Below are 25,037 nucleotides of genomic sequence, written 5' to 3' on the forward strand. Positions count from 1 at the left end.
CTGGAGTGCAGTGGCCAGATCTCAGCTCACTGCAAGCTCCGCCTCTGGGGTTCACGCCATTCTCCTGCCTCAGCCTCCCGAGTAGCTGGGACTACAGGCGCCTGCCACCTTGCCCGGCTAGTGGTTTTTTTTTTTTTTTTTTTTTTTCCCAGTAGAGACGGGGTTTCACTGTGTTACCCAGGATGGTCTCGATCTCCTGACCTCGTGATCCGCCCGTCTCGGCCTCCCAAAGTGCTGGGATTACAGGCTTGAGCCACCGTGCCTGGCTATGTAATACATTTTGAAATGATTCAGCTGAATGGAAAGCCAATAGGATTAGATTTTTGTAGAATTAATTATTTTGACCCCTGAAGAGGCTTATCGGGTTCATCAATGATTTAATTAAGAAGAAGGCACACGTTGATCATTATATGCGTACTGCAACTCAAAGATGCATTCCTTCAGCACAAAAAGTGAGTAGTAATGAGCATTTAAAGTAAGCAGCTTTGTCATACAGAGGAAAACTCTTTAGGTAAGGACTTAAAGGAACATGTATAGATAAAATAAGTGGGCATTCAAGAGGGTCTTCTAAGTACAGAAGAGGGAAGTTCATCAGTTACCAAAGAACTCAGTTAAGACCCCCAGTGCAGATTCAGACCTCCAAAGGAAAGCTCTCTTCTTAGGAAAAAAGGTCTGAAGCTTCACTCTTTGCAGAAGACGAGATGAGAGTTCAGTATACAAATCTTCATTCCACACTTTGCAATAAATACCTGGAGCTTGATCTGCCCACTTTGGATAGGCTAAAGTCAAAACTTCCATAGATTCTTGGAAATTTGGGGCCCTACAGACCAAAATATTTAGAGATTGAGGCTTAGGCAATTCACAATTCCTTAAGTGATAAGTTTTTTAAAAAATTCTTGTACTACTTTTTCTACTAGAGAAAATCAGTTCTGAAAAACACTTATTAAATAATGTATACATGTTGCTTTAATTAAAGTCTTACCATTCTGTGCAAGTAATGGAGAAAACTCTTCGTAGAATACTTTGCAAGACCCTCCCAAGTAGAACTGCGAATTTGAGACAAAGCGGCCCACACTATTACAACACAAGCCTGTTCTGGGTAGTTTGGCTGCTCCAGCATTGCAGTAAATGTAGAAGCCTTAGTTAAGCTGCCAAATTTGGGGACCCACCCCTAAGGATTAGAACATAATCTGACAATATTAAATAAATGAAATATAATAAACAAATAAAATGCCAGCAAATCGTAACAGTAATACTTAGGGGCAGTAAAACAACCCAGACTTTCCTTCAAAACTCAAACCAAACCTTTTCTAGGTTCAAAATTTCCATTAATGTTTTCCTTGTTTTCATTTCTGCTGCCTCTGAATTTCCTGGTTTCAGCTGGAAGCAGAAGTATCAAAATTCTTTGAGAAGCTATTCTCTTTTTATCATTTAAGTTTTCATGGTTACCATACACAGTCCTCCAAACTCAAATTCAAGCTTGGCATCTAATCTATCCCATTAGGGGACAACAAAATAGCAGCCATGTTCCCATATGCAATACCCATCCCTAGAGCAACCACCAAACAAGACTCTTGGACAATCTATAGTCTCCACTAATTCTGGTTCTTCCTCTAAATTCTCCTCATTTCTAAGCAGTCAACGTAACACTCTATTCCACAAAGGCTAATATATTTGCAACACTCTCTTCACAATTGTTGTTAGCAACATTACACTATCATATATGCTATTTCCTTTCTCTCTACCAGAAATAACTTCTCCAGTCTTTGCCCAGTCTGTCACCTGTCTCCTTCCAAATTTTTCCATTATTCTTCATCATCAAACATTGAGCACCTTGGTTTGTGCCAGATCTCGGTTGTGCCAGACCTTGGGTTGTAGAACGGAGGTACTGGGCAAAGATGATTAAGGTAGAGCTCTTACCCTCAAAGAGTTCACAACTCAATGGGAGAGACAAACATGGCACAAATAATAGATGCCATGTGGTCTGCACCATATCAAAGATAGTTACAGAGTGTGATGGGAAAGCAGAGGATGACGAATACTGGAAATGGGGTGGATGTGGCATCAATAAAGTCCTTTATGGAGCACATGAAGTTAAACCAGGCTGGTCCCATGTTCCAGTTTTATGCCTGTTGCCCTAGTATGATTGTTAATAGTGTCCCTTTTCACTTTCAAAAGTGTATGACAAATATTCAGCGCTCATGGAAGAGACATGAAGAGGAAAGGGCGAGGGGGCCAAGACGGGTGGAGATATCTTAAGATTCATTTTCTGTCCTGGGCATAGTGGCTCATGTCTGTAATCACAGCACTTTGGGAAGCCAAGGCGGGTGGACTGCCTAAGGCCAGGAGTTTGAGACTAGCTGGCCAACATGGCAAAACCCTGTCTCTACTAAAAATACAAAAATTAGCCAGGCATGGTGGCGCGCACCCGTAATCCCAGCTACTTGGGAATCTGAGACAGAAGAATCGCTTGAACCCAGGAGGCGGAAGATGCAGTTAGCCAAGGTTGTGCCACTGCACTCCAGCCTGGGTGACAGAGCGAGGCTCCGTCTCAAAATACCAAAAAAAAAAAAAGATTCATTTTTCTCCTGAAAAGTTTCCTCAATAAAGCTTCTCCATCTCTACTCACTCTACTGCTCTACATATATAGATTCAACTTGCTTCAGAAATTTCGGTTCTGGCCAGGTGCAGTGGCTCACACCTGTAAGTCTAGCACTTTGGGAGGCTGAGTTGGGTGGATCACCTGAGGTCAGGAGTTTGAGACCAGCCTGGACAACATGGTGAAACCCTGTGTCTACTGAAAATACAAAAATTAGCCAGGCGTGGTGGCACGCACCTGTAATCCCAGCTACTTGGGAGGCTGGGGCAGAATTGCTTGAACCTGGGAGGCGGAGGTTGCAGTGAGCCAAGATTGTGCCACTGCACTCCAGCCTGGGCGACAGTGCAAGACTCTCTGTCTCAAAAAAAAAAAAAAAGAAAAAGAAATTTGGGTTCCATAGCTCCATAGCTTCCAAGCTATTGTCATAACTGCAAGTTTTGGCACACAGCTGTAACACAAAAGTATCACTATCTGCCTGCCTTTTTCTCAATTATTACTGAGCAAAAATAGCATAATAAGGGGAAAAAATACAGTGGTTTTTACAGCCTCCTAAAAATCCAGCCAAGGTCTCCAATGACCCAAAAAATCTACTTGGGTCTTCCTGGAGCTTAATAGTTTCATCTAAGAAAGAGGGGGAAATAATCTCTGCAGTAAGAAACACACATTTTAAGGTCCAGAATCAAAATTTAGGTTTTATTTTTTCAGTTAAGTATCAAAGAATCACAGGTTCAGAGTCATTCCTAGTCTTTATGACATCTTGAGGGAGCCACCCATTGCATTTTTGTTGAGCCAGAAGTCTCTCTACTCGGGCCACAAAATGTACTTGAATCTTGTTCTCAGCATACATTGAGATCTTTATCTCGAGACCAGCAACCCTGGAGACTAGCCTGCAAGCCTCTGCTTTTGCAATATGTTTCCGGGATTTCTTGACGTGGATCTAGTATAACCTGGTCTTCCCAGGCTGGGAATGCCTGTCATGGAATTCCAGACCAAGCCTTCATTCCACACCCCAGTTCCCTGTTTACAATAGTGTCTTTGGCAGTTTTGGTACACGCCAAGGTTCTCCTCCAGATACCACACTTGGCAAAATACTGTGAGGCCAATCTTTTTAAGTGGTGTGGACTTCCCCAGCACTCATTCTTTTTGTCTTCCAAATTTGGGTCGTAGAGGCTGGAGTTTGTGTTCCTTTTCCCTCCTTAGCTTCCTGATTCAGATTCCCACAGATGAGCAGGCTGTCTTGAGAGCCACATGAAAATCTCTCCTTTTTTTTTGTTTTTTTAAAACATTCACTCCCACAATAATGTACTCTTAAATCTTACCACAAAATCTCTACCCAAGATCTTTCCTTTTCCTGCATACTTTCTCCTTTGCCTCACAAGTGCCTATTATCATTTGCTGCCATTTCAACCTCCTCTGAGATTTGATTCAAGGCCTCTCTTTAGTGCCCTGTTCTTTCTTACCCCAACCTTGAACACATTATGCTGTAATGTATCAACTAGAAAAATCCTACAACAGAACAATAACTTTATGAGGACAGGGACTTCATCTGTTTTACTCACCACTGTATCTTCCATCTCCAGCAATGCCAATCACATAATATCCACCTGGCAAACACTTGTTGATAAGTTAATGATACGTACTTTTTAAAATCTTGGCTTTCTACGTATGACCTGTCTAATGTTACCCTGAAAGGTACACTGGGCAGATCAATAGTATCGTCTCCAGCTTACTGATGAAGGAACTGGAGGTTTATGATTTGCACAAAATAATTCAGCTGCATAGCAGCACTAGAATCCTAGGCCTCCATCCTCCTGGGCCATTATTCTTCTGCTTGGCCTTTTGGGTGGTCTCCAGTTGGGTGCTGGCTGCTGGGTTATTTTATGGAGAGTATATGGGAATGAAGATCCAACTACTCCCAGGCATGAGCCCTGCCCGAGTAATGCCCACTGAGAAGCTAATGAGGACAGTAGTTTCTGTCAAAGCGTCTAGTATTTCAGAAGCAACTTCCAAACTTTGATATACAAATTTTTTTGTTGAGCAAAAAGTCTCTCTACTCAGGCTACAAAATGTACATGAAAAACAAAATTTCCTTTTGACATATTCCCTTTGTTCCCACTCTTAGAATAAGAAGCATTTTCAGATGAAAGCACATGGGCTTCAGTGCCCTATAAAACTGCGTTCAAATCTAATCTCAGCTCTTTATAGTTCTGGTATTCTGTAACTTAATCTCCCAAAGCTTTATCTCTCCCTGGAATGTTGCACTGTTTACAGGCAAAATATGTAAAGTGCCTTGTTTAGTCTTAACTCAAAGTAGCTACAGTTGTAGCAGATGCAGTTGTACTGTTTAGTAAAGGGTATGTGCTCTACCTCAATACTGGCAAAGAATATTGCTAGGTAAAAGTTGTTAAAATTCAATCTACCATCAAATCCATCTTGAATTCTACTATAACAATAAACAATTACTATGTATTGATTTCTTCCAGGTATTCCCAAAAACACACAGATAACACACGCAGACACAGATACTCAGAAGCACGAGTGCTATCTCCTTCTTTCTCTAGAACAACCAATATCTCCAAAGAAATAACACAAATGAGAAACATTCTGGAATTGACAAGAGCTAAAGAAGATGCTCCCCTGTAGCCACATTCAGGACTCTGCTTTAAAGTTAACAAGAATTACTAGTGTTTAAGTCAATTTTCTTTTTCTTTTTTGAAACGGAGTTTCGCTTTTGTTGCCCAGGCTGGAGGGCAAAGGCAAGATCTCAACTCACTGCAACCTCCACCTCCTGGGTTCAAGCGATTCTCCTGCCTCAGTCTCCTTGGTAGCTGGGATTACAGGTGGATGCCACGATGCCCAGCTAATCTTTGTAATTTTAGTAGAGACGGAGTTTCACCATATTGGTGAGGTTGGTTTTGAACTCTTGACCTCAGGTGATCCGCCCACCTCAGCCTCCCAAAATCCTGGGATTACAGGTGTGAGCCGCTGGGTCCAGCTGTGTTTAAGTCATTTTCCTATCCAAACTGACTTCTCATTGTGTGTGATAAGGAGCCAAGTATACATAGGCGTTAGAATTATTTTTAATTCCTTTTTCACAAAGATGATGGTGAGTGCTAACCTAAGAAAATGTGACACTTTTTTTATAGCAATGTAAATAGAGAAAAGACTAAGGTGAAAACAAATGGTGCAATTATTCTTGCAGTGAAAATTATACTTGGCTATAGTGCCAGAATTGCTTGCTACAAGAGATTTTTTAATTTTTCTTTTCATTCATTCATTCATCCATGGATTCAATGCCACAAGGAAATGAGTTTTTGCTGCATGGAAAGTCTGCCAAGACATAAAGCATATGAGATCCAGAAATAATAACAGGCACACAATTAAGATCTGAAGTCTACCACATATCTAGAAATACTAAAGTTTGACAAGCAGCTTAGATTGCCATTTTTGAGGATTACATTTTTCTTTCTCTTTATTTTAGTAAAGGATTTGATTCCATAACAGTTTAAATATTTATAGCAAAATATTGCCCAAGATTAGTTTAATATACCTCTTTTTAATCACAGATATCCCTGTAATTGTTTCACTATTGGAACGTTCAGCTTTTACTCATGTATTTTGTACAGACGTATGAGTGATTTTACAGCATATGACATTAAAACAGTCACATATAAATGTTACAGGTGAAGTGTGTATAGCACATGATGTATTCTGAAAAATATCAACTACTTACATCTGTGTTTTAAAAAACTACTAATAAAAACAGTACAACTTTACAGCTATCTAGGAGTTTAGGTTTACGAACTACTTTAAAAGCCTTGATATGTATTCAAAGGTACCTAGAAAGGGGAAGTAATTCCCCTGAACATAACACACATGTGCTAACACACATGGTGTTCACATTCACAAAGATCTCCTCCAGTGGGGCAGACACTGAATATTTTAAATGGGAGGCCAAACTTATAACACAGGAAACATCATAAAGGTCCGAAAGAACTCAGACCAAGAAAACGTCCCTTTGCCACTGAAGAAATGACCGAGATAGAGCCCAAAAGGAGACAAAGCCCAAGAGACAAAGAGATAGAGAAAGAGCAACAGGAGAAAGAGCATTGAGGTTTATACACATTCCAGCATCTAAGCAAGGAAATGCATTGCACATAATAAGACAAATACTTTTGAAGATGCTCTTGTATCATTAAAGGCTGTTGCCACTAGGCTATGAGCAGATTTAGAGTAGCCTGAGCTATTCTAGATTTCCCCTTAATATTTTATGCCACCGCTTTGAAGCCATGAATTAGAAACTAAAAGTGGTACAGTTGCATCAGAGTAACCAGTGCTAGCCCAGTGTCAGTATTCAACAAATGCTTGCTGAACGAATCCACAAGGGTTTGTTTCCATGAAAATACATAAACTTTAAGCTTCAGTGGTAGAAAAAGACACTTCAGTGATATAAGTAAGAAACTCATGTTCCACTCGGAGCAGAGCAATGGAGATGTAACCTTACTAACTATATCCCTCCTTACAGCCCTGAGGGTCAGTGATTCACTAAGAAGATGTCTCTTATTTTTATGCTCTGAAGTTTGAGTTGATTATGTTTTTTGTTTGTTTGTTTGTTTGTGAGACAGAGTCTCCCTCTGTCACCCAGGTTGCAGTGCAGTGGTGCGATCTCGGCTCACTGCAAGCTCTGCCTCCCAGGTTCAAGCAATTCTCCTGCCTCAGCCTCCCACGTAGCTGGGCGCACGCCACTACCGCCCAGATAACTTTTGTATTTTTTTAGTAGAGATGGGGTTTCACCATGTTGGCCAGGCTGGTCTGGAACTCCTGACCTCGGGTAATCTGTCTGCCTCAGCCTCCCAGAGTGCTGCGATTACAGGCGTGAGCCACTGTGCCCAGCTGCGGTCATTGTTTATACTGAATTGTGAGACTGGTTTTGTCACATGAGGACACTGCCACCCACCAACAAATTAAATGCAGGAATGTTTTTCACAGACAGAAATGCTTTAGTACCATGAACAGTCAGACTTTGAATCAGCAAAATCATGGGAGTCCAATAGAAGTTACCACAATTAATTTCATTACAGACTTTTAGAAGAGAAACATCTGAGTAGTATTTCTCTGCCTTGGCAACTAAATATCTGAAAAACTTGAATCATGAGACTCCCCATCTTTTGACTCTAGCAATGTTCTAATTGTTCTAACTATAATGACACTCTAGTCCACTAGAGGTTAGGTGTCAAACATTGCAAATCACTCGTAGAGTTTGTGAAGGATTTGTGTGCCTTCCACCAACAATGGCCTATCTTCAAAGTGAGGTGCATTCAGTTCTATGCCAGAGTCTGTGTGTTCTGTGATCAAAGGGAGAAGTAGGATGGAGATACAGAAAAGGAAGAAGGAGGCAGATGAAGATCTTTAAAAGAGGAAACATAAGTCAAGTAAATCAAATCTTCTACTGGTTTCCTCAACTCTACTTAATCAGATTGGAAAGAACGTATATGAAAAACAGAACCATATGTAAGCTAATAACTCAAGCAATGCTCTCAGGAGAATTTGACCATGTGCATCTTTGCTGCATGACTTGTGGCTGCTATGCTTGAGTTCTTTCTGCGTTTTACATACACTTTTAGTCATTTCCTGGCTGTTTCAACATGCTGTCCCATCTACTCTAGTAACATGTATAGGAGGCTTCCGCTCTCCTATTTTCCTCCAATTTTGTGAAACTTCACAATCAGATAAAAGAGCCTGCATGGTAGATTGTGTTCTTGTTCCTCATTATTTACTGCCTCCACCCATTGCCATATGACTTGCAGGATAGAGTCCCCATGGAAAAAATACACTTCCCTACACCACTGGTTTCATGTGCTCAGCTTTGGCCAGCGAACTGTGAATGGAGTGACATATACCTCATAAAAGCAGAAGCACTGAGACCCAGTGCACAGTTCTGCCACTCTTTTCCCTCTGCCAAGAGCAGGACATGTCTCTGATGGAGGCTACTCCTTTAGCCTGGGTTCCAGAATAAAGAACACACATGGGGCAAAGCTGCCCTTGGCCTACAGCCAGCATACTAAAATGTAAAATGGGAGCAAGAAACCATCTTAGTACAAGTCACTGGGGTTTTTTTTTTTTTTTTTTTTTTTTTTGGTCATATCATAAGCTTGCAAAAGTTCACTAATATGTGCTTGTTACCACTGTACGTAAAGTAAGAGTTAGGGCTCGAGATGATCTTTCATGTGAGGAGGGAGTTCTGATTTGATTCCTTCTGTGTATCTCTCCCTATCACAATATACACACTGACTCTTGAGGTAGATCCTTTCGGGATAGGCACCAGCTGCTATTATTTATCATTGTGACTATCATTCCCTTTAGAGGAGTGCCCCATAGCATCTTAACTTAGGACCCATCGGATACAAACCACTTGTGTATTTTTCAGAGGGCTTAAAAGCTATTGAAGGGGGAAAAAGCTATTGGAATTTTTCTGTTACACAGCTGGCATCCTGTGTACATGGAATAAACCAATATCCTTTGCCAGACAGGTATAAAAGTCACTTTGCAATATAAATTTTAATTTTAAACAATATTGTGCTTACACTATAATGTAAATAAGAAGCCTCTTCGATTTTTGAAAACTAGAAAAACCTTATCTGATTGTTTTGCATCAACCCCTTACCTTCTGTAGACCCTTTTGTATGAAGTCGTTTGTTGAGTTCATCCAACTTGTTCTTCAAGTGTGAAAACCAGTTAAGGAAAAAAGAAAGCAAATCAGAAATGTTCTTTCTCTCCTATGCCCTTCTGTCTACTTAGCATCCTGCTAAATTCAAAAGCGAACTCTAAACTCCATCTATATCATACATTCTTTTGAAGAATTACTCTTTTCTCTCAAACTGACATTCTCGGCTCTACTTCTAGCAGTTCTACATTTGTAAGCACCTTCTTCAATCTCTGTTTCCTTTCCTTAAAACTGTGGATAATCACGGTGCCAATTTCCCATGTCGGTACTGATGATGATTTGGGCATATGTATGTATGTTAATTAGGATAGTGCCTAAATGTTTCAGATTAATCTCTAGGCACACTGAAGTGATTCCCAAACTAATTTATGAAATCACTTTTCACCAAAGCTAAAAAGTAATGACTCAGCAATTCTGAAACATCATGAGTCAGCAACTCTACCCTTCACTATATATCCTAGCCTATATGTACAAGAAGACATTTCCAGTAATGTCTGTGGTAACATCATTGTAAGAGCTAATGTGTGCAAATTACTAAATGTTCTCAAGTAGGAAAATGAAAAAAAAAATTCTTATGGTATATTTACATAATTAAACATTAACCACTGTATTAGTGGTAAAAATAAATGAGCTAAAACTTCATGTATTAATATGCATGTCTCAAAAACATAATGATAAACAAAATAATTGCAAGATACATGTAAGAATATTTTTTAAAAATTTTACAACATGTAAAACTATAGTATAGGTTATTTTGGGAAACTATACAAAAGATTACTTAATACATTATTTAATAGATATATACTGCCGGGCATAGAGGCTTACATCTATAATCCCAGCACTTTGGGAGGCCGAGGAAAGCAGATCACCTGAGGTCAGGAGTTCAAGACCAGCCTGGCCAACATGGTGAAACCCTGTCTCTACTAAAACTACAAAAATTAGCCGGTAGTGATGGCGGGTGCCTGTAATCCCGGCTACTCTGGAGGCTGAGGCAGGAGAATCGCTTAAACTCAGGAGGCGGATGTTGCAGTGAGCCGAGATCACACCACTGCACTCCAGCCTGGGCAACAGAGCAAGACTCCATCTAAAAGAAAAAAAGAAAAACCATCCAAACATAGTATGCAGGAGTAGTCTCTGTTTGCACCACTACCACATCCCTGTTGCACCCTCCCACACCCTGCTCTGTGTCCTGGGAGGCTGACCTCTAGGGATGGCATCAAAGAGCAAACTTGCCCTGTGGCTCCCTGTTGGGCGCTATCAAGGGGAAACATGTGAAAGGAAGTACAGGGGAGGGAGATGAGGGTAGTATTCCCCTTGCTGGGAGTGCTCCCTGCTGGGTTGCAATGCACAAGCTGCACTCATTAGCCAAAGACAATAGTTCCTTCCTATTCAGCTCTCTTTCCATGTTCTGGAAACTTACTCCTTCCCTTCACCCTTCAAGCTTGGGAGGGTATCACGCAAACCCCAGGGCACTTCACCACTCCTCATTGACTTCCATCCATCCCGCTGCTCAGCCCTTATAAATTACCCATTAAATATGACTGAAACAATTCCTTTAAAGTCTCTTTCTTTTTTTTTTTTTTTTCCTTTCTTTTTTATTGAGATGGAGTCTCGCTCTGTCACCCAGGCTGGAGTGCAGTGACACGATCCCAGTTCACTGCAACCTCTGCCTCCTGGGTTCAAGTGATTCTCCCGCCTCAGCCTCCCGAGTAGCTGGGATCAGAGGCGTGCGTCATTGTGCCTGGCTAATTGTTTTGCATTTTTAGTAGAGATACGGTTTCGCCTTGTTGGCCAAGCTGGTCTGGAACTCCTGACCTCAAGTGATCCGCCCGCCTCGGCCTCCCAAAGTGCTGGGATTACAGGCATGAGCCACTGCGCCCGGCCTAAACTCTTTTTCAAAATCTCTTCTATATGGGCCACCTGTTTCCCACTGGGACCATGACTAATGGACATGTGATCCACAGTTGAAGAAAACAGAAAAAGATTTCGGTTGAGAACTGTGACTCCACAGATTAGCAACATGAATTCTACTTTTTGTCTTTCATGATCTATACCTGTTCTTTTCAATATAGTACCCACAAGCCACATAGGGCTCTTTAATTATAAAGTAATAAAATTAAAATTTTAGTTCCTCAGTTACACTAGCCAGTAGCTACCATTTTGGACAGCACAATTATAGATCATGTCCATTGTCACAGAAAGTTCTACTGACCAGCACTGTTAGCCACCCAACACACTCCTCCATAATAAACATAAAGATTATTTCTACCTTTGGCTCTACCTTATCATCACAAGTGCAGCCCAGGTCAAAATCAGACTGAAGGTACATAATCCCTGGATAACTGGGTCTGGTAACTTCCTCTGGCATGGTTGGCCTGAAGGTATTAGTACGTAGGAGATGATTCAAACTTCCATGGGTCCCATTATTAGGAGCTGGCTTCAATCCCAGGAGATCTAATGAAAAGTAAGAAAAGGAGGCAGGTGCTTCTTACATCTTTTTGATGAGATATGGCAAGGTTTAAAAGCCTTCACCTTCTATGGGGTCTGAAAACTCTGAACACAAATCAGAATTGGACAAAACCAAATGTAGATGGCAGGCACCCCCTCCTTACCTCCTGAACCATTCTGGACTGACCACATCTTGCCACAGCTTTCTGAAATAGCCAAGTTCATTGCTTGACCATGAATAGAGAGAGAGATCCCCAAAAGAAAGAGTGAAGGAACAAGGCCTTGATTAACTATTGCCCATATTTGTGATAGTTACAACCCAAGGACCATCCATGTCAGTATCACTTTTTTCTGCACTTCTCTGGGACTGTTTAATTCCACCTTTTGAAATGAGACTTACAATCAATAGCTAACTAGAAGTCTGCCCTCTAATGACTCCACAGAAGTGTGGGGACATGAGGAGGCTTTGGCCCTGTCCCCTGAAGTGCCACTGAGCAATGAACAGGCTGATTTCATAGCAAATGAATGGTTGCCAAGTGCGTATTCAGTAACTTGCTTGAGCTCAGAGGCAGGACAGGGGAGAGCTAGCAGCCAAGATGGGAAAAGAACCCAGGAGACCCGACTTGCAGACTCCCCCTCTAACCACCAGACTGGCACTCCCTTACTAAATAGGAAAAGTTGTCCTCATTCAGCAACTAGAAGCTCAAGGAAGAAAAATAATTAAGAGCACATAAATAGCTGGCCAGGATGCAAGCTGGCAACATTTTTAACTGGGCTGCAATGTGAGAGATGGAGGTGGAGAGGGCTCTGTGCAGAACTCTTGCTTCATCAGGTCTCTGACCAGTGGTGTCAAACTGTAATGCTATGTTAGACCAGCCAGAGGCTGCCAACAGCAACACTATGAAAACGCCCCATTAGTCAACTGTTGAAGGAAGACAAAGAAGCCTTAGAAGGGGATAATATTCTGTCTTTGAACCAATGGGCAAGTTATAATCTTTTGTGGGGAAGAGGAGGTGGTCCCAGAAAATAGACACCTCATTTCTTTCTCTGACATTGAGAAAGATCATATACTAACTAAAGATTGTTTCAATGGTTTTGATTAAATGAGTGACTTACCACACATAACATTGTAAAGTTCAATGTTTTCAAACGGAGGTACTTTAGTCTTGTACTTAAATGTTGGGCCATAACCTACAAAAACAGTCTTCCAAAAGAAAAGAAAAACAAAAACAGTTAAGTATTGTTGGGTAGGAACCCTTCCTCTATATATGACTACCATACAACTTCACTCACATCACCATTACTCATCCTTTCGAAGAATCACCAAAACACAATTTCAATTCACAGTAGTGCCATCATACCTGCATACTGTTGACCTTGTTATCAAATCCGTGGTCTCCCTGGAAAAAGCATTTTCCTGATGGTTTCTTATAAACATCCAAAGGTTTCCTAAATTGAAACAATTTCATGATCAGTTAGGATTTCTCATGAAATTACTCTGATAGAAAGGTAATTTCAGGGTACAAAGAAACTCTAAGAAGGGGCTTTTGAAAGTCTATTTGTCTCTATTTTAATTGCATCCTTCTTGTGATGATGAAAAGAGGATCCTATTCTTTTTTCCAAGTGACTTTCCTTGACAGTTATTGCAGGATAAATGGAGACCTGTGAACAGAAGTCATGATGCTTTCCTGGAACCTCGTGCTTACACCAAGTAGGGCACTTGTCAAAACTCATGCTCTGCCTGTCTAAGTGCTTCACTAGCTCCAAGACTGTAAGATTCTCGACTCTAGGACCACGTTTGTCTGATTCATTTCTATGTATCCCTCCCTAGGCTCAGTGTCAAGAGGTAGCAGGCACTTTAAAAAAATGTGATGTCTCGCCTATTATATATCCATAATAATTTAAAATTTAAAATAAAATAAATATGTGATGTTTAAACAATGAATGGAGATCTATATTCTATAAAAATGTTTGCATGCAACTTTATCTATCAATATACAATACAACTAGAGTACAACCAAGCAGCCAACCTAACAGTAATCGTGACATATCTGACAAAAGCATGGCCTCACCTAGACAACATCTTCATTTAGAAACAGAAAACAGAAATACTGTAGACATCAAGACCATCTGATCTTTCCTTTTGTGACAGAAGACACCTTTTGCAAAAGTGTCATGTGGCCCTTTTCCAAAATAACTTTCATGTTTATTTAATACAAACATTTCCTAAGTACCTATGAGTACATAGCACTGAAAGTGCGTTGGGAAAACAAAAAATCTAACACATGGGTCTCCACCCTTGGAATAATAAGGGCTTGGGATAATAAGATATACGCATATAATACCTCAACAATGCAAGAAGAGTTCAATTTAAAAGATGTATTGTTAACCAACATGCCTGCTTTTGGGCTACAGTAATTTGCCCAACTGTCATCATCTTTCACTTAACTTCTACTCGGCTCCCATGTTTTTGCCATTTGAACCTACTACCTGCGCCAGTGTGACCCCTTCCAAGCTGCCCCACACATAAAAGGGAGCACATACTCAGCCAATTAATTCTTCAGGAGCACATACTTAGTCAATTAATTTCAGTCACATCCTGTAAATTCTCCATGAGGATTTCCCACAACTGTTTTAAAAGACTCCAATAATTCCTGTTCTTCATACATCTTTCTTCGTAATCCCACATATTTAACTCTAAGTACACCCCGGAAAATTACAGCATGATATTTATATATCTGTCCCATGTGTCTCTCTAAGTGTCCCACACTGATACAAGTTTCTAGAGTTCTAAGTTCGTCTTATAACTTAAGAGTTTCTAAATATTTTCTTGTTATCTTCTCTCTCTTGCAAACTAGTACCTAGCTGGAGTGCATGTGGCAGTTGTTCAATTATTGAGATAGACAAATTCACAGCACTTTTCTTAAGTAGAAAGTTGGAGTAAGAGTGAGTGGGAGGCCGGGCGCGGTGGCTCAAGCCTGTAATCCCAGCACTTTGGGAGGCCGAGATGGGCGGATCACGAGGTCAGGAGATCGAGACCATCCTGGCTAACACGGTGAAACCCCGTCTCTACTAAAAAAATACAAAAACTAGCCGGGCGAGGTGGCGGGCGCCTGTAGTCCCAGCTACTCGGGAGGCTGAGGCAGGAGAATGGGGTAACCCCAGGAGGCGGGGCTTGCAGTGAGCTGAGATCTGGCCACTGCACTCCAGCCTGGGTGACAGAGCCACACTCCGCCTCAAAAAAAAAAAAAAATGAGTGAGTGGGAAACAGCTACTTCCAGGTATCTGTGAAAATGGATAAATCCTTAATAATTAACGCATTGCAAGTTGTTAGAGCCTCCAGCATGTCCTAGACCACATTCAAAAGCAAGGAACCTTCTCTTCAACATTGGAGAGTCTTTTGTAGTTCAATAGAAGGCAAACATCGGGAATACTTAAAGCAATGTAAAAAGTGCCCACAATAACAGAGTTTTTAACGTTAACATTTTCTGAAGTCCTCTACACATATTGCTACAAGCAAAGTCTCAACAACTGAGATCAAATCAGCCCAATATACTAGGGCAAGGTCCCATTTATACTTTTGACTTACCCAAGTAGTAAGAATAGAGGTTCGAATGTAAATTCAAAGAAAGAAAGAGACACACACACACACAAACACACACACACACAGATTCACCGACAGACTACTAAGAGACACCACGACGCTGAGACCCAGAACACAGAGATATGTTGTCTCATCACTGATGGTTTACGTAGCCCACAAAATTTTTGGAAACAGTGAGATTTCCAACTGATACTTCTTTCAGCGATGACTAAGGATGATAAAATATTTCCAGTTGCCAAAAGGGTGGTTGTGGAAATGAGAAACAGAAATAGCCCATATACCAGATACCTTGCAACATGCCATCTACGTTCCACCAATAAATGAATATCCTCAATTCTTCTGTTGTTGGCGTAGTGCAAACGTTTGGGAAGGTGCTGTTTCAAGTAAGGCTTAAAGTGCTGATCCGGTTTTTTACACTGAAATAGAAATGGAAATCAGACCTTAGATGGAATGTCTTTTCGAAAAATTCTCACAAATTCTTTCTCTAGAAAGCTGAAGGAGATTTTAAGCCTAACTAAAGGTTAGTTAGTGAATAAATGAAATTTGTTTCTATCAAATAATGTACGCTGAAAACAAATAGATTCGAAAGAGATTAAGTAACCTTGGAGATGATCTGACAGGCTATCCTAGGGGAGTTAGGAATTTTAAGATGCATTCCTGGCTTGTGAGACCATCGCTAAGAGCAATTCACACTCCTAGGCCTTTCCCAACTCCTTCAAGTAAAGCGGTTGAGGGTGGGGTGTCAGTGGGAGGGGAGGAGCAGGTAGGTTTAGGCTTATCTGATTAGATGCTCTTGTGCTATTAAGGTCGCTACCCAGCATCCGGGAACAATGGAGCAGAGTGGGTGGGCAGTTCTGGTTCAGAGAAAGTAAAGATTTGTTTAATCATGAATGAATACTTTTCAGTTCTAATGGAAGGATCAGATAGTCTCCGTTTGTATCATTGCCAAGACCATTAGGGAGCCTGCAGCTGACCACAGGCCAGAAGTTTTGAAAGCTCTTAAGGAAACAAATATACAGGATGGCAGGGCAATGAGGAAAGTGTTCCTCTTGCCCCCGGCCCGGGGGAGTCACACACAGGAGGAAGGCTGCTCCAGGGGCAGAGACCTGGGGAGGGTAGAGGCGGGACAACTGGCAACACTTACCGTGAGATTGGCAATAATGGCTTTGGGGTCATCTGTTCAAAGAGAGGAGAAATATTTCAGAAGAAATAACAATCTTTACCAAGAGAAATCGTTTTTGCAGCAAGATACTCAATTCTTTCTCCTTCCATCCCACAGAAGACTAACACTTTAGTGTTTTGTTTGAAAGATAAATAATTGTGTGTGGGTATTCAACATTTCAGTTATTGAAATGCAGCTGAGCAAGTGGAACAAATCCTACAGTAAACTGCCCTCCTAGGTCCAGTTCTGCTCTTCTGCAGGGAATTCCTCCTTCCATAGCACCAGGATACTGCTAGGTAAATTGCTTCTTATTTTAAGTTCCCCTTAATGGTTCCCCTCAAGACATAGTTTATTTGCAGTTTGACCTCAGGAACTAAACTGGGCATTTGGGGCTTTTAATGTAACTTCTTATTTATCTGCAGATTTTTGAAACAAGTCTTCACCCACTTTAAGAATAAACTTCTAATCCATTGAGTTATTTTTTAAAAGAGAGTTTTGTTTCCCTAGTTATATCCTGGGCGTAATTATATAGGTAGCCGCACCTCTCCAGTCATAGACACACACGTGCATGCACCTCCTTTGTTTTCAATAGCATCAAGTAAAAGATTTTAGTCAATACTTGGAACTAGCTGAAAGCAAAACTATGTAAATGATGGCTATGCATAAACTGTGGACAGGATTGTATTATCTGAAGCTCCCCTTTTGGGCGGAATGTGGGGAGAAAGAGGAGATTGTAGGTTGCTTGGATTTTGTTTTGTTTTCAGGGAAGTTTGCTTCAGTATGTTATTACAGAATCAGCAGAAAACGAAAGTTGTGTTCAGAAGAGATAGCAACTATCACGAGGCAGCCCTCCCTGGCATCTAAATACCAGTGGAGCGGGCCTTATCTGTATCACGTGCTGCTGTATCCCTGGGCCTGTGCAGAGCAGACACTCAATACACATTTTGTTAATAAATATTTGTTCATATTCATCAAAAATGCATGAATAAACTTGCCTTGGGGTATACATATACAGACTCCAAAGAGTATTTTCAGAATCTTAGTTCTAAAGCTTGAAAACCAAAACTAAAATGTGTATTCCATTGGCCTTAATTGCATCTCTTAGTGGAAAGCAAATAAGTAATAATGAAATAAAAATAGCCCAAATAGATTTCATACTATGTGCCTGTCTTTCTATAAGAGCTTTGCAGGTAGCCGGATACAGTGGCTCACGCCTGTAATCCCAGCACTTTGAGAGGCCGAGGTGGGCGGATCACAAGGTCAGGAGATCGAGACCATCCTGGCTAACTAACATAGCGAAATTCTGTCTCTACTAAAAATACAAAAAAATTAGCCAGGCGTGGTGGTGGGCGCCTGTAGTCCCAGCTACTTGGGAAGCTGAGGCAGGAGAATTGCTTGACCCAGGAAGGCAGAGGTTGCAGTGAACCAAGATGGAGCCACTGCACTCTAGCCTGGGCAACTCAGCAAAACTCCATCTCAAAAAGAAAAGAGAGAGCTTTGCAGGCACTTTCTCTCTGGTCATTCACAATAACCCTGGGAGGTAAATGCTGTTCAAATCCTCAGTAAGCCAATGGGTTTTCAGAAGGAGGAGGAGTTGGCACTCTGGCACTCAAGCAATCTGATTGAGCAAGCCAGGCCTCATAAATCATATTCCTCAAAGGGACGAAATAGAGTAAGTTCATGGTCTTTGATAATGAAGAAAAGTAAATAGCATGTACTCAGATAAGTCCCAGAGAATTACTAGGAAATATCCAATGCCGGAGTCCATGCTGGGGACATCAATCCTTCAATTCTGAAGAACTCATTCTTTTCAGGCTAACAGTCTTCATTTTGTGTGAACAAAGGGCAGTGGTTCAGCCAATCTGGCTTCAAATCTCAGACCTGAAACTTACTAACCATCATCCTTGAAGCTAGTTCCTTCACCCCTCTCTGAGCCTTGATTTCTAGTGTCTATAAAAGGGATAGTGATACTTATCACACAATGCTATTAAAATGATTAAATAAGAGTGTGTGTGTGTGTGTGTGTGTGTGTGTATAAAGCTTACACTTTCCCATCTGGGATCAGCAGAGTCTCAGAAATAGTGGTATGACTAAGACATCATCATCTCCAACCTTTATATAGCTTTGACTATGTGCTAAGCACTGATCTAAATTATATAAACACAATCTCTTATTTAATCTTCCCAACAATCCTTACATTGCAGATGAGGAAGCAGAGGTACAGGGCGCTCACATGGTGAGTACCGAGCAGAGCTGAGATATGAATCCAGACATCTGTGCCTGTCACCACCCCATGCTACTGTCTCCCACAAAATGAAACCACATTGGAAAGTGTTTTTGTAAGGTTCAAAGCTTTTCATCATTGATAGTTATGATTTCATGGGCCATGGGAAGTTTTTTTTTTTCCCCTCCAATCCAACCTCCCTATTACATGTACTAATGTCAGAAATACTGTTAAAAATAGAGAAAATCTTTTTTGCATAGCCCTGAAGTGCAAATACTAAAATCAAGGGGTGCCATAGTGACTGTGTCCTGTCTAACTGAGGGCAGAAAAGGGAGAACACAGGAGCAGGAAAGGTCATGGAGGAGAGAGGGCAGAAACACCCACATTTTGTTTATTTCACAACATTGCCTGGAGCTGACCTTGGAACACTTCCATTTGTTTTGACTCAGGAACATAGTTAGGGAAAAACTTAATTTTCCAAAGCTGTAAGGTTGGTGTCAATGGTTTCTTAATCCCAAGGCTAAAAACCTTAAAGAATTTTTTTTTCAAAGTGTGACATAACCTCAAGAAAACTATGGACTTCTCAAAGGCTGCGTAGACAGCACCTAAAAATCTTAGTCCACAAATTAAGTTTGTATCAGTGGTAGATCATAACCGGAACATGTAAAACATAAGTGACAAGATTATTCCTGTTCATTTTTATTTCTAATCTTTCACCTGCCACTTCCCAAGGGCTTGATATTTTTTCCTACTAGGTTCTACCGGTCATTTTTACAAAGAGAATGGGCTCTGTTCCACAAGGCTCCTAGGAACTCTCACAGTCCAAATGTGGTTCTTCCAACCCCTACACAGATCCTCCAGTTTTGGCTATAAAGGACCAGCCTGAACTTCTTATTGAAAAAATTCTTATCTTATAAAGAGAAGTTTGCGGTCATGAACATGCTTCAAACTAAGTGCAATTTCCACATGATAAGAATAAGAGCAAATATTTATATAATGCTACTATGTGCCAGGAACCACTCTAAGCAATATGCATAGATTAATTTCTACAGATAGCTGCAGCATTTATCATCCCCATTTTTCAGAAGAAAAAACTGAGGCTTAGAGTTTAAACAACTTATTCAAGGTCACTCAGCTAAGTGATAGCAGAGCCAGAATTTTTACCTAAGTATTTTAGCTTTAGAAAACAAGCCCTCAACTATTCCATTGTATTGCCACTCTAACCACTTAATGTTTTAAGAATCAACTTACATTTAGGATTATTGCTAAATTTGGATCGAATTCTTCCTAGAGTTCCAGGCACTAAAGTAATATCATCCACATTAGTTAAGTAATTACTCAAGAACTCAGTTCTATCACACGTGACATCTTCCATTCCTATGGGGAGGGAGAAAAAAGAGTATTTTCAGGCAATATTGAAACGAAAATCTTAACATAGACACGAAAGATAACATCAGGCATCTCTTTAGTTAGTTTTCAATAACTTAATGGGAAGAGTCCTGACTTTTGAGATTTTTGTATTTGACTTTAAATGTTTTAAGGCTTCTCTGTATAATTTTTTTCTCTAGACTTTTACTTAGCCATGTCATCTTGCAAGCACAGAAGGGTGAAAATGCATTACCTCAATTACATTTTAAGTCATTCAGCCAGAACAGCAAGACAACGGAAGTCAACATGATTTAAACAACAACAACAACAATAAACACAACTATTTACAGAGTCTTTGTGAAAAAGATCTATTCTTAAAAAAAAAAAAAAAAAAAATCACCCTAGATTGCTTCAAACTCTTCCCAGTTGGGGGAGGTATAAATGGAATATACAGTTCTGTGTCTCTTACAAAATGGCATTTTCCAACTCTCTAATATATCTCCTGTCTTGAGTACATAATCACCAGTCCTCACTGTCTCCACTGGTGGCCTTGGATGTTACTGACAAAACAATACTGGCAACAAGAGATGAGAAAGAAAAATGTCAGTTCCAATGACCACCCAAACTGAAAAACAAAATAACATTGAAAACAAGTTGTAAACAATGTAATTAGTCAGAACTGAAAGCTAGCAACTAAAGCACAAGAAGGTTCTAGGTAGGGAATTTTTAAAACAAATATGTCTCCTCCACCCCAAGATTTGTTGTGTGTCCCCATCAAGGAAAATTCCTTTATCAAAATGCTTTTATTTAAAACATTGTTGTAAACTCAAATCTTAGCATCATAGACTATGGAGGCTACTAGAGACCTTATTGAAATGTATGAGATGACCTGGAACATTTTAATATATTGCTCAGTACAATTCAACATATGAATATTCTCTAACAGGGAAAATAATCCTGTTGGAGAATACTCATATATTCATATCCTGTAAAGGATGCCCTAAAGTTTTAAAATAAGGAAATACAACCCAGAGTACCCCAGATCTGGTAAAATTCAAATAATCACCTCCTGGGATCCCAGATCCAGAACCTTCCCTTGTTTAATACAAATTGGAATGAAAAGCAAGAAAAAACACATAGCATAAAGATTATATATCTTGCACTTTAACGGTTAAACCCTTAGGAAGAAAAATAGAGCAACGAAGAGCTGCTATGTTTTAGTACAATGTTCGCCCAGGAAGGGAAGGTCCCCAAATACATATTAATAGAGGGCTGAAAGCCTCTCCCATTTGTTTTATTTCTAGGAAGTCCCTTATGCCACCCCAAATGTGAACAATCTCCCTTACTTTAGAAGTCCATCAGGCACTGTGCTAAGTGCTCCTTAAGCATCATCAGCCTTCACTCTGCAGACTAACTTTGTGGAGGGGTGCTAATGTTCTCGCCTGACAGATGAGGAAACTGAGACTTGGAGAGGCCACAAAAGGTGTACAGTGTCATGTAGATGTTAAGTGACACAGTGCAATTTGAACTCCACTAAAATTCATTCTGACTCCAAAGACCATGCTCTAAAACACTAAACCATACCACCTTTTAAGAAAGAGGTGCTGTACACTTTGGGAGGCCAAGGTGGGCAGATCACCTGAGACCAGGAGTTCGAGACCAGCCTGGCCGACATGGTGAAACCCCATCTCTACTAAAAATACAAAAATTAGCTGGGCCTGGTGGCAGGTGCCTGTAATCCCAGCTACTCAGGAGGCTGAGACAGGAGAATCATTTGAACCCGGGAGGTGGAGGTTGCAGTGAGCCGAGATGATACCATTGCACTCCACCTTGGGTGATGAGAGTGAAACTCCATCTCAAAAAAAAAAAAAGAAAAAGAAAAAGAAGTGCTGTAGTTGTCCCAAACCAAATGGATCTACTCATCTTGGAAGCCTGCACACTAATAAGCCAAGGTTTTAACCTATCCATGACCTTTACAATGCCTCAGCACATGACTCATTGGGACCCTTCTACTTAGACGTCTGGCTCCAGCATGTGAGCAAATGCTCTTGACACCTCTGGGCAACTTAAATTGGATCAGCTTTGACGCATGCTCCAACTTCTCTGACCTGTGTGTAGCTCTCCACCAAGCCAAACGCATGGAGCGTGACTTTGCAAAGGGTTACATCTAGCCCACTCAAGAGGAGAAAGTTAATCCCTTTAGCTTTTTTTTTTTTTTTTTTTTTTTTTCCTAATTTCTCATAGATCTTCTAGGACATTCTAGGAAGACTTTCAGGACCAGAGCTAGGAAGATTTGCCTGCCATTCTTAGCTCTGCCAAAGAGTCAGCCAATTTTCATCTTCCAAATTCCATTAGAAGGGAGAAGCCCCAAATTCCAACGTTATTGTTTCAATCTAATAGTTCCGGAATACAGGAGACACTCTCTAGAACTGAGTCTGCATGTCTCTGAGTCCCCACCCCCCGCCCAGCTCTATAGTCACATAATGTTTATGATGCTCTTGATCTCCTCAAAGAATTGGTCATAAATTTTTCTACTTCATAAAGTGATTTAGAAGAACTACTTCCTATAATGCTTCTTCCTCTCTTTATCAGTCATCTGAATCACAGCAGGGCCTTCTGGTTTGGACCTTGACTTCCCTCGGTGGATTCAGGGAAATCATTTGACTTACATGCCACTTCTCTGACAAGAATCCTATGTCTGCTTCTTTATCATATTTGGATGTATTTTTTAACCATATAAACTCCATGGGCTCCTTTTGGGGATGTGGCTGGCAGGGATAGGGGATTATCACCTGATATGTCACATTCACAGAAGAAGCTATTAATACCACAAGTAAACTGTCTGTATCGCTTTAATAAGAGACAGATTTTTGTAGAAAGGTCTTTCCTGCAAATAACAGAAATATATAAGAAGTCCCAGCTTTTGATCAAAATGAACCCAGGGATCTCTCAGGTCATCTCATACTTTTGATTCATGACCTGATTTCTATCCCCATCTTAAAGAAAGGGGAAAGGAGGTTACGAATGGAATCTTGGCTTCTAAGGGCAAGGATTATTTTCCTCAATATGATCAGAAACATTATCCATCTATCCTATTAGCAAAGAAAAAACAAAGCTTTACCATGGTCTCCTACAAAGATGACATTGACACACCGATGCAGTTTTAGTTGTTTCAGTCCATCCATTAATTGCCCCACAATTTTGTCAATTTCCCTCAGAGGATTTGTCATCTGGGAAAAAGAAGCAAGTTAGTCCCCACAGGGTTTTCTTTCTTTCCCTTTCAGTCTCTCATAGATCTTCTACCCCTAGAACATTTTGGAAAGAAAACTTCCAGCCCAGAGGCAGAGCTTTGTCTGGGGAGATTTACCTGCCATTCTTAATGGAAATCTGGTCTAAGTACATTATATTTGTATTCTTTTGAGAGAATTAAAACCTCTCCTCATCCAATCCCTTTAAAGATTCTTTGATATAAAAATGTCAAAAATATTGTTAATGAAAATTCTGTAAGAGATAAAATCGACTTTCTAAAATGTGACAGCATCCTTTAAATCCAAGAGTTTTGATGACAGAAAGTCAGATGGACAGTTTCCTAAGTGAAATCACATTAGATTTTGAATCATGGCAAGAAGATAGACACTAAGTGAATGCAAAGCTGTTCTGAGGTTAAAATCATAACCTTCCACTGGATAATAAATTAGAATATCACTAATACAATGAGATCCATCTTGTTCTAAGTAATTTAACTGTTGGCGTCTGAAAGCAATAGATTCTTAACAGAAGAACCTATTCTAAGAAATAAGTTATTACTTCTCACTTTAGTTCTTTTAAAGCTGATTTTGAGTGAAACAAGAATCTATAAGAGTCCTAACTTAAACAGAAGTGAACCATGAGTTTGTTCTAGAAGGTGTCTTCTTTTTAACAAAATATGAAAACCCAATTCTTTCCTGAAGACCATTTCCAAAGCCTAAGAAACATTATCCATCTCTCATTTTCTTACTTCAAATGCAAGTTTCTAACAGCATGAATGTTCTCATATACTAGAGGCTCTCCGTCTCCCTTTCATCTTTAGCTGTGCAATGGAAAGATTTTTAAGAAACATCTCATCAGACGAAGAACAGAAAGATACAGGGAGTATATTTAGATGAAATTTTATAGCTTAGCTCACAATCACATACATATACCCAAGATGATTAAGATAAGAACAGAAGAGATGTGAATATCAGTTTTACTCAGACACACAATATCATCTTCCACTAGCATCTACTCAGATGAATCAAGACCTTTCCTCTTATTATTTCATTAGGGAAATCAGGTGTAAACTTTTGTTTTATTCTTCATGACAGGAGTCAGGATTTCAAGTCCTATCCCAAGGAGGAAGTCACAGTTGAAAGTTTCAGAAAGAGATGTGTAATATAATCGGAAGGGACTAATAGGTGTGGAACAAAGTGGTATTTGCTTCCAAGAAAATCATGCTCTCCTCGAAGATCTCTGTCTAGATAAAGAAATACCAAAGGCACAACATGTTTTGATCTTTGGCAATGACTTATTTTCCTTTACTCAGCAGGATGACTCAGGTAAAATCCAGAACCTACTTCTTAGGGATCAGTTCAGAGGATCACAAATAAGATACTGCCTCAGAGGTATTCAAAGGTTTTAGTAAAAGCAACAACCGATAGGCTCTTCTGAACATACTGGGAAGAGTAGATATGACTTGTGGAAATTACATACAACTCTATCCGCCCGTTATTTTCTCTTTCTTTCTGTCTTAGCTATTTCCTTCTCTCTAATCTACACCTTTTCTGATCTCTGAAGGTGTAGACCCCTAATCTAAGCCAACTTCCTATGGAGTTCTAATCCACATTGTCTTTGAGAATACTCCCTTTTACCTTGCAGGGTTGTTCTCAAGAA

General features: G+C 40.3%; 1 protein-coding gene across 1 annotated transcript in view; it reads right to left on the minus strand.

Moving 5' to 3' along the window:
* The window catches only part of ENPP2 (ectonucleotide pyrophosphatase/phosphodiesterase 2), an 82,522-nt gene that overhangs the window by 14,171 nt on the left and 43,314 nt on the right, over positions 1 to 25,037 (minus strand). The window contains exons 12-19 of the mRNA XM_023224775.1: positions 23,251 to 23,359; positions 20,013 to 20,138; positions 16,520 to 16,551; positions 15,664 to 15,791; positions 13,133 to 13,220; positions 12,888 to 12,975; positions 11,593 to 11,777; positions 9,264 to 9,315 (exon numbers count right to left, since the gene is read on the minus strand). Of these exons, the coding sequence (XP_023080543.1) occupies positions 9,264 to 9,315; positions 11,593 to 11,777; positions 12,888 to 12,975; positions 13,133 to 13,220; positions 15,664 to 15,791; positions 16,520 to 16,551; positions 20,013 to 20,138; positions 23,251 to 23,359 (808 nt within the window). The remainder of the gene's footprint in view (positions 1 to 9,263; positions 9,316 to 11,592; positions 11,778 to 12,887; positions 12,976 to 13,132; positions 13,221 to 15,663; positions 15,792 to 16,519; positions 16,552 to 20,012; positions 20,139 to 23,250; positions 23,360 to 25,037) is intronic.

This window comes from Piliocolobus tephrosceles, chromosome 7, assembly GCF_002776525.5.
Source record: "Piliocolobus tephrosceles isolate RC106 chromosome 7, ASM277652v3, whole genome shotgun sequence".
NCBI classification, from domain to species: domain Eukaryota; kingdom Metazoa; phylum Chordata; class Mammalia; order Primates; family Cercopithecidae; genus Piliocolobus; species Piliocolobus tephrosceles.